This window comes from Pelodiscus sinensis, chromosome 8 (assembly GCF_052426305.1).
Source record: "Pelodiscus sinensis isolate ZL-2025 chromosome 8, ASM5242630v1, whole genome shotgun sequence".
NCBI lineage: Eukaryota > Metazoa > Chordata > Testudines > Trionychidae > Pelodiscus > Pelodiscus sinensis.
Window position 1 is genome coordinate 44,614,166 of NC_143059.1, and position 13,464 is coordinate 44,627,629.

The 13,464-nt window shown below is 43.8% G+C and overlaps 1 protein-coding gene across 7 annotated transcripts in view; it reads left to right on the forward strand.

Moving 5' to 3' along the window:
* The window catches only part of CFAP46 (cilia and flagella associated protein 46), a 211,320-nt gene that overhangs the window by 80,043 nt on the left and 117,813 nt on the right, over positions 1-13,464 (forward strand). For all 7 annotated transcript variants that reach the window (XR_012905646.2, XM_075935219.2, XM_075935218.2 and 4 more), the window contains 4 exons: positions 3,756-3,887; positions 6,528-6,690; positions 11,565-11,649; positions 11,756-11,894. Coding sequence is in view for 6 of the 7 variants with exons in the window: in XM_075935219.2 (XP_075791334.2) it covers positions 3,756-3,887; positions 6,528-6,690; positions 11,565-11,649; positions 11,756-11,894 (519 nt within the window). In the remaining variant the exon portion in view is untranslated. The remainder of the gene's footprint in view (positions 1-3,755; positions 3,888-6,527; positions 6,691-11,564; positions 11,650-11,755; positions 11,895-13,464) is intronic.

Below are 13,464 nucleotides of genomic sequence, written 5' to 3' on the forward strand. Positions count from 1 at the left end.
TTTCTGGTCCTCCCAAAGCCCCCAGCGCCAGCTTTAGCAAAGCTTTTGATACGGTCACCCACAATATTCATGCCAACAAGTTAAGGGAATATGGATTGGATAAATGGACTGTACGAAGGATAGAAAGCTGGCTAGACCAGGGTTTCCTAAACTTTTTACTTTAATTGGAACCAATTTTTTTTCAGTAGTTTTTTGCAGCCCAAAAATATAAACGCATATAAAAAAAATGAATACATTTTCACTGTTTCACCTGGCTGCATCCTCCACCCAGCCCGGGATAGGGCTTGGGGTACCCGATGCTGCACGGGCACTCTGAGAGCCCAGAACACCCTGGCAGCCACGCTGAGGCCTGGTATTTTTTTCCCGCGGACCGGTAATGGGCCGCGGCCCATAGTTTGGGAAACGCTTATCTAAATTGTTGATGAAGATATTGAACAGAACCGGTCCCTAAAGAGACTCCTGCAGAACCCTACTTGTTATGCCCTTCCAGCATGACTGTGAACTAATAACTACTCTCTGAGAATGGCTATGCAGCCAGTTTTGCACCTACCTCATAGTATCCCCATTGAAGTTGTATTTGCTCAGTTGATTGATAAGAAGGCCATGTAAGACCATATCAAATGCCTTACTAAAGGAAACTGAGGTAAATCTTGAGGAGTTGGGGTCTTGCTGCTCAAGCACTGCCATTGCCCCCTCAATCATCCTGAAGGCCTCAGAAATTTTTTTTAGTTATGAAACTTTTGGGTGTGAGTATCTCAGCCAACATCTTTGCAACCTCTGCTTCTGCAGACCTCCTGCTTCCAATTACACAAGGTCATTTTTGGAGAGAACTTCTGCAGTGAGTCCAACAATTCTTCTATATCATCCACCTTCAGTTCAAGGTCAAGTTCCTTTCTCAGTTATATTTTCAGTGACATTCTTCAGAGTCTCCTCAAACCCCTTAAAATCATTAACAAACTGAGGACAAAGTTTTTGCCAAACACCATTCGTATTGGTCTCTGTGACTTCATGCCAATACTTCCCCGAGTTCTTTCTGCAACATAAAGGTTGTAACTACGCCTGAAATCTTTAAGGGTAGAAGCATCTTTCCTGTATGCAACTTAATTGCCTGGACAAAGGTTCTATAGCTGTAGTAAGCCTCAAATGACTTATAAATCTTTGGTCCATTGGCTGCAACAAGGAGGTTGTGTTAGGAGGTGGAAATACCACCTTGATGTCAGGATAAAAATCATCTAGGGAAATGAGGTGCCTTGGTCTGTTGTCTAACACAAGCAACATTTGAAGGGAACATCATTTTTGGCACAATGAAGTTTAACTTCATGCACAAAATGGAGAAAGACCCAGTCTTTAAAAATTGCCGAAGATACCCAAACCTTGTATTTCAACTTCCACACAACAGGTAGAAAAGCTTTCATTATACTCTTAAAGACTCTTGGTTTTCAGAATGGTAAAACAGGAGTGACTTAAACTTAAAATCCTTAGCAGCATTTCCTCCAAGCAAAAGATTTAAGAAGTCTTTTGCAGCTTTAAAGCCGGTCATTGTTTTCTCTTCTTTGGAGATGTATGTTCTCTCAGGTATCTTTTTCCAAGAGAGTTCAGTCTCCTCAACATTAAATACATGTTGGACTTCCCTCATCTAGCACCCTTGGGACCTGTCCACTCCCAAAAAGGGGATTTGCTGTACCAGGGAGGTCACTCCCAACATCACCCATGCTGAACTGCTGCTCCTGGCTCCAGCCTGACGTCTCTGCTACCTGCCTAGTCATGGCTCCCTAGGCTGGAGCTCCCTGGCTGCCATGGGGGTTGGAGCTCCACAGCTACGGCCAGGGCTACAGCTCTGTGACCACTGCCAGACCCTGAGCACCGGGACTGGAGCTCTGCAGCTGATGGACCCCACGTTCCATGGCTTCACAACTCCTGTAAACCTTATAGCTGAATTAAGCTATTTCAACTTCAGCTATGCAATTGACATAGTTGAAGTTGTGTATCTTAATTTGACTTTTGCCTTTCTGTGTAGATGTACCCTTAAGAACCAGAAAGGTAGAGTATAAAAAGTATAGAGTAAGTGAAGCTACACAGCATATTAGTTTAGTAATTTGGTATCTGATTATAAAAATCATATTTCATTTTTGGATTTTCTAGAACCTGAATATACAGGCAGTCCCCGGGTTACGTACAAGATAGGGACTGTAGGTTTGTTCTTAAGTTGAATCTGTATGTAAGTCGGAACTGGCGTCCAGATTCAGCCGCTGCTGAAACGGATCAGTTTCAACAGCGGCTGAATCTGGACGCCAGTTCCGACTTACATACAGATTCAACTTAAGAACCCCAGGCATCCCCAAGTCAGCTGCTGCTGAAACTGATCAGCGGCTGATTCCAGGAAGCCCGGGGCAGGGGCTTCCTGTAGTCAGCCACTGGTCAGTTTCAGCAGTGGCTGACTTGGGGACGCCTGGGGCAGAGCAGCTGGGGTGCTGCTGGGTTGGTACAGTAGCGCCGCCGCTCCTCGGCGCTACTGGACCAACCCAGCAGCACCTAAGCTGCTCTGCCCCAGGCGTCCTGATTCAGCCGCTGCTGAAACTGACCAGCAGTGGCTGAATCAGGACGCCTGGGGCAGAGCAGCTGGGGTGCTGCCCGGTTGGTCCAGTAGCGCCCAGAGCGGCGCTACGGGACCAACTGGCGGCGCCCCAGCTGCTGTACCACAGGTGTCCGGAGCAAAGCCGCGGAGCACGGGGGCAGCGGGACAGCCTAGACACGCCTTGGCTGTCCTGCTGCCCTCGGGCTCCGTGGCTTTGCTCTGCTTTGCTCCCCATCCCCCTGGTCTGCAGACCAGGGGGATGGGGAGCAAAGCGGCGGAACACGCGGGCAGCGGATCCGCGTAACTCGGGGACTGCCTGTACACTTTTAAGTACAAAGTCTGTAACACCGCCATTTTGTAAAAGACAAAGATTGTACACATAGCAACCAATGGATTGTACACATAGCAGCCAGTCTTATAGCATTCTCAGACTATAAGATTACTAGCCAATAGCCTGTCATAAAACGGGATTTTTGGGTCTTTCCTTCACATCCTATTCCCTTTCTATCTTGGTCTTCTCTCCTTAGCCTCTGCTGGTCTCTTGCTCCATCTCTCTCTGTCTCTCCTCCTCCTACTGCCTCCCACCGCCCTCTCTCTCAGCTCTCCTCCACCTGCTGCCTCTGTCTCCGGCTCTCTCTTTCTCTTCTCCCTCTCCTGCCTCTCACTCTCTCTTACTCCTCTCCTCCTCCTCCTGCCTCTCACTCTCTCTCTCTGCTCTATTCCGCCCTCCTCTCTGTGTCCTCCGCTCTCCTCCACCTCCTCGCTGTTCTCCATCGAGGATGCACGCTCATCCAGGACCCACTTCTTGGCTATGTACATCACCGTCTCGCCCCCCTTTGCCTCCTGCCGTGGTGTTTGGCTGAGTTCTGTGCCACTCAGCTGGGCTGCCGTGCGGTAGCAAGCGGTGCAAGCGGCTGTTTGAGCTCCGCGGTCCCCATGGAGCACCCCCATGCTGCATGGAGACCGAGGAGCCCAAACGACCATTTGCACCACTTGCTCCCATGCAGCGGCCCGGATGAGCGACGCAGAAGTCAGCTAAGCGCCACTGCGGAGGTGAAGGACGTTACAGAGGCAACAGTGCCACCCAGAGGCAACAGACGATGTTACCCTGTTACAGAGTCACTGACATTGGGCTACTGTATATATGATAACACATCTTGAATGATTTGTTTTTATGCAGGGATGATTACACAGCAAGACAAGAAATGTTAAGCACCGCTGCTTGTATACAAGGGAGGAGTATAATGGAAAATTTGGCTGGAAAAAAGCATTTGCGCTTAGCAGCATCAAAAGCTTTTGTTCAAAGTGCTAGGTACGTTGTATTTGATGAGGTGCAGCAGAATAATTTAATGCAGCTTTAATTTCTGGTATCTATCTATTTTAGAAATGTGTATCTTTCTGTATGTGGGTCCATTTATTCAAAAACTCCTCCTAAACAGTAACACCTAGGACCACCAACTTTGGTATGCAACTTCTTCTTATCCTAACTTAAAGCAAGGTCAGGGGTTGTTTGTGCCAGGACAATGGGATATGCCTGGAATTTGATAGTTTCTCATAAAATGGAAAGGGAGATGTCTAGAAGAAGGAAGTTATACTGTGAAATGACCACGTGGGGGACCGTAAATACCTTAGTGGAAAAATACTAGCTGACAACAGCCGACACTCTGGCCTTCTGGTGTTAACCCTAGCAGAAATCTGCAGGTGGGAAAGAGAGACATGTGACTGCATGCCCACCCGCCACCCCCCATGTGTTGCCTTGAAAGACATGGTGCCAGAGGAGCAGCTGCTAGTCACTGTGTGGCCCTCACTATCTCTGGGCCAATCCTGGGGAGCACTGGCAGGCAGCCTGTATGGCTCATCCCTCCACCCCCAGGCTGGCCCTGGGGAGTGCTGGTGGGTCTGTGGCCCTCTGAGTCAGCCCTGGGCAGGACCACGGGTATTGCTGGATCAGCGATCCTGGCTGGGAGTAGGGGCAGCCAGGGTCAGAAATGCAGCCCCAGCCAGTGGCAGAGGGCCAGAGACCAGGAGTAGCCCTGGTTAGGTTTGGCAGCATTGGGGCCAGCATGGCTGAGAGTGCAGTCAAGTCTGGGGCTGGCAGCAGCAGGGCCAATGCAGCTGGGAGCACAGCCCCATCCATACCTGGCAGCAGTGGGGCTGGTGGCAAGGAGTGCAATCTTGGCCAGGGTTGGGAACAGAGCGCAGTGGCTGGGGCTGGCACCCAGGAGTGGGGCTGTTGGCTTAGAGAGGAACCTTGACCTCCCCTGATCCAAAAACTCCCTGGTTCAGGATCACTCAGGTCCTGATGGTTCCGCACCAGGGAGGCCCAACCAGAACAATTAAATATAACACACTCTTGTATACCTCTCTCACATGGGAGGATGACTCACTGACCTTCTTTACAGGGCTCTCTCCTCACACCGTGCCTGGTTGGACACACAGAACAGACCCACTTCTCCTGGTGCCACATTTTTCCAAGGCAACACATTGTGGTACAGGGGCATGCAGAGCCAGATTTTTGCCAGGGTTCATACCAGAATGTGGCCAGGAGCAGCTTTTCAGTGTGGTGTGGGAGAGAAGGGATGGAAATTGTTTCTGGCCTCCAGGGAGTCAAGGAAGGAGCTGGGATGACCTGACCTTTGTCTTTGCAGGGCTCTTTTCCCCTATCCCTAGCACCAGTGGCTGGAAGCAGCTTGTCTCTTCCTGCCCACACAGTGTGGAAAGTCAGCTAACCCTTCAAGCTGCTGCTAGCCATTGACATGACCCAGCTGCCTTCCATTCTCTGGCTATAGTGCAGGCAAGAAGGGATTAAGTCCTAAAGCTACATTGCGTATCAGGGCCCAGGAATTTGACTACAGGAGCATCAACCCAGCTAGAGAGAGGTCTCAGCAAGTGAGAGTGCCTAGGGAACAGAGCAGCCCTGTGCTCCTTGAGGGCAGGACCCAGGCCAATGGACAGGTGAAGATGGTGCTAAGCTCTGTCTGGGGGGCTGCTATAGAGCCTGCAGGGTCAGAGCATGAACAGGCTAAAATCTCGTTCCCCACTACCTTCCCCCTGACTCTAGAGCTTAGCCTAGGTAGGGAGAGGCTTCCCCATGCCAATGCTGTGTGAAGCTTTGACACATGTAAGGCTTGGTGCCTCCTGTCCAGCGCACTAGGCCAGAGGGTCTTGGGCTTTCCCAGGGCACTGGTCCAGCCAGAAGCAGTGGGAGAAGGAAGGAATCTGCTGGCCAGGCTGTTGCTGAACTGAACACTCTGAACAGAGGCTGGATCCTTGCACAGTGCTGGGAGCAGGATGTGCCTCACTAGGGGGAATATGGAGGAGCAACAGGGTTTGGGGTGTGAAGGGACAAAGCAGGGAGAGGGCAGTAAGAGAGGCCAACATAAAATGCGTCAAGTATTGGCCAAAAATGGGACAAGGTGTGAGGCTTTTCTGGCCAAGAGCTGACACGCAGCAGGGGCTGTGCTTACATACAAGCGAGGGGAGTGGCTGCAGCACTGCCTCACTACCAGCCTTGCATGCCTATCCCCATTGTTGGCCACTGCCCCACCCTCCATGCCTACTGATGGGCAGGCAGCTGGCTAACAGGAATCCAGCCAGCAGCTGGACCCACCAGTACTGATGGGGATGAGAGAAAATACAGGACAGTTTTGACTTTTTCTTAAAAATGGGCAGACACCTGCAGTTGGGCTAAGATACAGGACTACCTTTTAAAAACAAGGTCTGGTCACCCTAGTGAGTATGGGCAATGAATATGTTCAAAATGAAAGAGCTTTCTATAGTGGGAAAATTCAAAAGTCTCTCACCTCAGGGGGACATATATATATTCTGATTAGGACACAAAGAAAATTGAGTTGTGTGGTCTCATGTTTATTCTCAGCAGACATAGACTACAAGATGCAATTTAGCTTGAATGACAGTCTTTTCTCAGTTCAGTCATGCTTTTCTCTCTCAGATATGCAGGTGAAACAGGAAACTGTGCCCTTGTAATGCTGGCAGCTAGATACTTCTGGAATGCATGTTTACCTTTTATAGGTTCTCCATCAGACAGAGAACAGCTTAAAGAGCCCACAGAAACCATTCTCAAAAACATCATTAAAGCAGATAAAAATAAGCAGGTAAGACTGTCTTTAAATGGCAATATTTTATTAGTATTTACTGATCGGTTGTGATTTTGAAGCATAATTTAGTTTTACTTTCAAACTGTGGATATTTATTTCAGGATTTTCATTCCTGAGCAAAGGGAGAAGACTCCAAGTCTATCAGTGTAGCACCTTTTATGAGCATTTACATTTTCAACTAACTCACTTCATCAATAACTTCTCAGCTGGAATTGTTGTCTTCAGAAAGATTTGCTACAACTTAAAACTTTGAGCTGTCCCACTCTGAAGCTTTCAAAATAGTATTAAGAAAAAATATTAGTATAAGAAAATATGGGAAAAATCAGTCAGTCATTTACAGATTGGTGATGATAGTAGGTGTTATTGCTCTTGTTCCACAGGACATATTCAAATGGAGGTTCCTTGTAATTACAAAATATCTGATTTATCTTCCACTTGCCTGAAAGGTGGGGTTTTTTCACATGCTTTCTTCACACCTTGAATGACAGTCTTTTCTCAATTCAGTCATACTTTTCTCCCTCAGATATGCAGGTGAAACAGGAAATTGTTAAACAGTTTTTAGGGGAAAACTATAAATGAAGGGTTGTTGAGTCAAAAATAAAATAAAATAATTTTAAATCTTTTCAGTAAAACTCCTTACACTTTGTAGAAATAGGCACTTTTGTAAATACTATCTAAGAGGTAGGCAGATACAAAATACTTACCGCATAATAGATCAGTGGTCCCTAACGTGGTGCCCGCGGGTGCCATGGCACCCGCCGGGGCATTTGTGTGCGCCCGCCGACAACCTAGGCCGGCCCTGCCCCCCGTGAACCTCCCGGGGCATATGCGGGCGCTCAGATGCGCGGCGCTCAAGTGGCACCGGTGCCGGCCCCAGGCGCACGGCTCGGGCAGCGGCGCCGGCCCCAGGCCTACGGCACAAGGCTCTCGGGCAGCCCCAGCCCCGGCCCTGGGGCACATGCCGGCGGCGGCGCCGGGTGCAAGGGCATCCCCATCCCCTGGCGTGCCCCCGGACACGCGGCCCCACCCCCCGGGCACCCGGCGCATGAGTGGTCCCAGCCCCGGGCGCCCGAGAGCATCTAAAGGTTGGGGACCACTGTAATAGATGGTATCACATGAATTTTCTTCAAATCTGATAGTCATGAAGTTTAAGGCCAGAAGGGACCACTGATCATCTCCTGATATGTGTACACTGTCATGTTGAAACATAACCATTTATTTACTGCTTCAGAAGGGTAGCCAAGTTAGTCTAACTGGAAAAACTTAAAAAACAACAAATGGTCTTGTAACACCTTAGAGACTTATTAGTCGTCTTAGTCTCTAAGGTGCTGCAAGACTATTCTTTGTTTTTCTAAGTTTTTTTCATTTATTTATTGGACATTTTTCTATTCTTTTTGTACTTCAAAAGCACCTGGAGTTTTTAGAATTCTCTCTTTAGAAAACTAATACATCTCCCATTGATGTCTTTTCATTCACTTCAATGGGTTTTACATCAGGCCCTTATGATCTTGTTCATATCTTTTTGCATTCAGGCTCAGTAATACAAGAATGTACCATTTCAGTCTCAGTCTGTATCTTAGATCATGTAAAAACAGCATCCTAAACTCGAAATAAGGTATGCAATTTGTGCTACGCAAATCTTTTTTGAAATAGCTTATTTTTTGAAATAGCTTATTTCGCACCATTTCAAGCTATCTTTTAACTCTTGTGCATTGAGTTTTACCGGGATGGTGAAATAGTGTGCCCGTAATTTAAAAAAAATATTTTGAAATAATGGGGAGCTTGTGTAGACACGGAGTAGCTATTTTGGGATGCCTCCGGTATCCCGGAATAACTGTGCAGTGTAGGTGTACCCGTAGCTACAGAGTGCACAATAAAGAATAGAAAGATGAATTTTATTTCCTCCTCCAAGTAGCATATAAATTATTAGTAATTAAAAACAATGGCTGGTCTGCTGATTCATAGAGATTAGAAGACAAAATGATGAGTGTTACTCTGTACTTGAAAGTATCATACTGTGAAATGTTGTAAAGTTAAAAGAATTTTGATGGCTTATGGATTAGGTAGTTACTGCCACTAGACACTTACTGCTAAGGTCTGGTTATTTCCTTACTGAACAACATATTTAAAAGAGATAAGTGAAAATGCTGTTTTATATGATGCATAATTAACTTATGGAACTCATTGCAAAAGGATATAATTTGGGCTAAAACCTTAACAAGAGTCATAAAAAACATTTAGACATGTGGATCATAAGCACATTCATACTCTTGCATTAGACAGAACAAAATCTGATTTTTAGAAAGGTTATAATCCTCATGCTTCAGAGTTTATACCAGCACTGAGTGATAGTGGTTAATTGCTCTAATAGTAGTGTATGTGATATACCTTGATTTTAGCAAAACTTTTGATATGGTCTTCCATAATATTCTTGTCAGCAAGTTAAAGAAGTCTGGCTTGGATGAGTGGACTATAAGGTGGATAGAAAACTGGCTATATCGTTAGGCTCAACAGATAGTGATCAACGGCTCGATGTCTAGTTGGTAGCCGGTATCAAGTGGAGTTCCCCAGGGGTTAGTCCTGGTGCTGGTTTTTTTCTACCTCTTCATTAATGAGAAGGATAATGAGATAGGTTGCAGCCTCAGTAAGTTTCTGGATATCACAAGGCTGGGTGGGGAGATGTAAATATGCTGGAGGGTGGAGGATTGGACAAATTGGAGGACTGAGCCAAAAGAAATCTGATGAGTTTCAACAAGGACAAGTGAAGAGTCCTGCACTTAGAATGGAAACCCTAGATAAACTATGCCCTGCACTTAGAATGGGGACTAACTGGCTAGGTGGCAGTTCTGTAGCAAAAGATGCAGGGATTGTCATAGGTAAGAAGCTGGATACAAGTCATCAGTGTGCCCTAGTTGCCAAGAAGGCTAACACCAAATTGGACTTCATTAGTAGTGATGTTGAGAGACCTGGGTTTATTTAGTCTGCAGAAGAGAAGAATTAGGGGGGATTTAATAGCAGCCTTCAACTACCTGAAAAGGAGTTTATGGAGCTAGGCTATTATTGCCTTGAGGGAGGTCTTCGTTAGATATTAGGACTATCTATATCTATTTCTATTTCACTAAGAGGGTGGTGGTGAATCATAGAATACTAGGAATGGAAGGGACCTCGAAAGGTCATCGAGTCCAGTCCCCTTCCCTCATGGCAGGACCAAATACTGTCTAGACCATCCCTGATAGACATTTATCTAACCTACTCTTAAATATCTCCACAGATGGAGATTCCACAACCTCCCTGGGCAATTTATTCCAGTGTTTGACCACCTTGACAGTTAGGAACTTTTTCCTAATGCCCAACCTAAACCTCCCTTGCTGCAGTTTAAGCCTATTGCTTCTTGTTCTATCCCCAGAGGCCAAGATGAACAAGTTTTCTCCCTCCTCTTTATGACACCCTTTTAGATATCTGAAAACTGCTATCATGTCCCCCCTCAATCTTCTCTTTTCTAAACTAAACAAACCCAATTCCTTCAGCCTTCCCTCATAGGTCATGTTCTCTAGACCTTTAATCATTCTCGTTGCTCTTCTCTGGACCCTCTCCAATTTCTCTACATCTTTCTTGAAATGCGGTGCCCAGAACTGGACAGAATACTCCAACTGAGGCCTAACCAGCGCAGAGTAGAGCGGAAGAATGACTTCTCGTGTCTTGCTCACAACACATCTGTTAATGCAGCACCGGCATAGTTTATCTAGAGGTTCCAGAATCTCCAGTCATAGAAATTTTTAAGGTCAGGCTTGACAAAGCCCTGGCTGCAATGATTTAGTTAGGTTTGGTCATGCTTGTAGTAAGGGATTGGATTAGGTGACCTCCTGAAGTCTCTTCCAACCCTAATATTCTGTGATTCTTTAGGCAGGTCAGTCTATAGATGTTCAGGATTTCTTTGAAGCACAGTGTACTGGCTACTATCAGAGACAGAAAATGGTGTATACTAATGACTTGTGTGTACCAATTCAGTGTAGTAAATCCTGTGTTCCTAAGACATATGTCAGGTGGAGGGTGATCCAACATTGCAAAGGCACTGTTGACAAATGAGTTAAGATGTGTACCACTCTGAAAAGGTGAGTGGTATCAGAATCAAAACAAAATTTGAGGATGATATAAGGGCCAATAATGCTAAGGACATTTTTAAAACCAGTATCCTATTTACTATAGGCTATGTTGGAGTTCTCCTTAACTCTCAATATGAAATCTGGAGATTCCATCACTTCTAGGAAGGCATGTTGGTCTATCCATACCTGATCAGATGTCCTTGAGGATAATAATCAAATAATAACTAGAGAATTTACTAATATAGCCCCTATGTAATTTGAGATCTGTACACCAGCAAAACCATAACTGAGGATTTGCATGTGGAAAGAGCCAGGTGCTTATGTAATTTTATCTTTGGGGTTGGCCACATTAGAAACAAGATTTAAAAAATTCCATCCCAAAATCCCTTAATTGTATGATATTTTTGGTGATCCAGTTACATAACCCAAGCCAAGTAAACCAAGACAGGACTGGCAACATCTAGTTACCTCAAGCAACATTATTATGTGGGAATGTATGATGTAGCTCATTGTATTAATCAGTGCAAATGTGTAATACACCATGCCATTAGAAACATTGTTTTGGAGGAGAATAGTTGTAGTTTTCAACTTCCATTGCTTATTAACTGACATAATCACACTCCCAATTAATAATTATTACTGCTAGCATATTAATATTTTAGCTATTATAATAGAATTTATCTTAGCTATGCATAGAAAACAGTATCAGAGCTTGAAGAGGTGTATGAACAAAAACATGAGCACTAATTGTTTTCTTTGTCTTTTTAGGGAACAAAAAATATGTTGCAGCTTCATCAGTGGCCTACAAAGGATTTTCAAAGTAGTGAATCATTAGAAGGTCATTTTCTCCCAGGTATGTATTTAATTTTTACCTTGCAAAAATGAATAGCTCTCGTATTTCTGCGAGATTGTTGCACTATTCTCACAATTTAAAAATATAATTTGAATGTATTTCAAAGGTACTGAAGAGGATCTTACATTAAGAACATCCCTGTATGGGTTATTATTTCACATGTATGCTGATAAAAGTGATTGGGAGACAGGGCTAAAAGTGTTAGATGAAGCTATTCAAGTTCTGCCTCGGACTAAACATAGACTGTAAGTTCATTGATCTCTTTTTTTATTGAGACATTTTAAGCGTCCTCACTCTTGAGAAATAAAATATGGATGCTATTTGAATATATATTTACATTAATAAAGAACTTGCCTTTTTGTTGATAATTTTTATAACAGAAGAGAACATTGTAACTTTTTTCTGCTTCTTGACATGGCTTTTGAGTATCAAAGAACTAATTGATCTTTGACTGCTTCTTATCATTAAAATGCTTATAATGTTTGTGTAGCTCATCACTAAAAAATACCTCCTAGTAGGTACTCTATAACCTTTTGTAATTATTCGATTATGGATCTTACTTTGGTCTGTTTCCTTCTCTTCTAATTACTATCTGAAGACCAGACGTTAAAAGCAAGAAGTTGTGAGAAAAGCTTTTTAGATTTGATGAGTTACAGTTCAAATTACCCATTGAAATGAAGTTGAGCTAAAGATAATAAGGTCTCAGGCAGCTCATTCTTCCCTCTATCTGAATGTATACCTCTAATTTAGATTTTGTGCTCTTTTTGATCTCTGTAATAAAACAATAATATAAAAATGAAATTTTCCCCAGAGGCTGTTATCCTTGCATTTTTCAATGAGAGCTCCATGCATGTTTTAACCTCTTCAGCTCCCCTTTTTATTATTTCTTTGACCTGACTCATATTCATGACACCTGTGTATTTTATATCATTGATATGTTACTTCTCTAAGTAAAACCCTGAAGATAGTGTTGACAAAAAACCACTGTAACTTAACCAGTGAAGATAGTGTCCTATCAGAGGTACATTTCATATTCCTCTGTTAAGTTCTTATGTCTTTTGTATCTGACTTTGGGGTCAGGTCTCTTTATTGGTTACAGTGGAGTCAGCTAAACCTGTTTTGTAAGGGGTTGACTCCTCATATAGCTTATTTAATTATTTAAGTCAAATCTATATTAAAACATTATATTTATCCTTTATTTTATTTAATGACCAAGCTTGTTGAATATCAGCACATATGCTGTCTGGTTGAAGAACATTGTTTGGCTAATACATTAGTAAAATTATATTTGAGTTATTAGTTATTATTCAGTTTGTTTTGCATTAAAATCCATGGCAACATTTATGTCTATATGTGTTGTTTGGGACAAAGCTACAGTTTCACGTGTCTGAATGTCTATTTCATGTTAGATGAATGAGAGAAGAGTGGAGGAATTTGAACTTTCCCAAGATCTAAATCTATTTGGGCTAAAACTCTAAAATTAGAATATAAGCAAGCTAAAGCTCTGATCCTGCAAACGCTTAGAAATGTGTAAAGACTTAAGCCCTGAGCTTAATAATAAAAGTTAAGGCGCTCCCCTGTGTATAATCCCACTATTATCTAAGGATCTTGTTACAGTGCAAAAGCTTACTTATGTGCATCTTTGCAGGATTAGGGTCTAACTTATTTTCTAACATTAAATTTTTCAAATATCCAGAGGAGCAGGTAATTTGATTTAACTATAAAAGAAAGATGAGTAATGAAATGCAGTTACCTTCACAACTGTAATGCATCATTGGATTCAGTGCATAATTTTACAGGCAAGAAACTGATTAA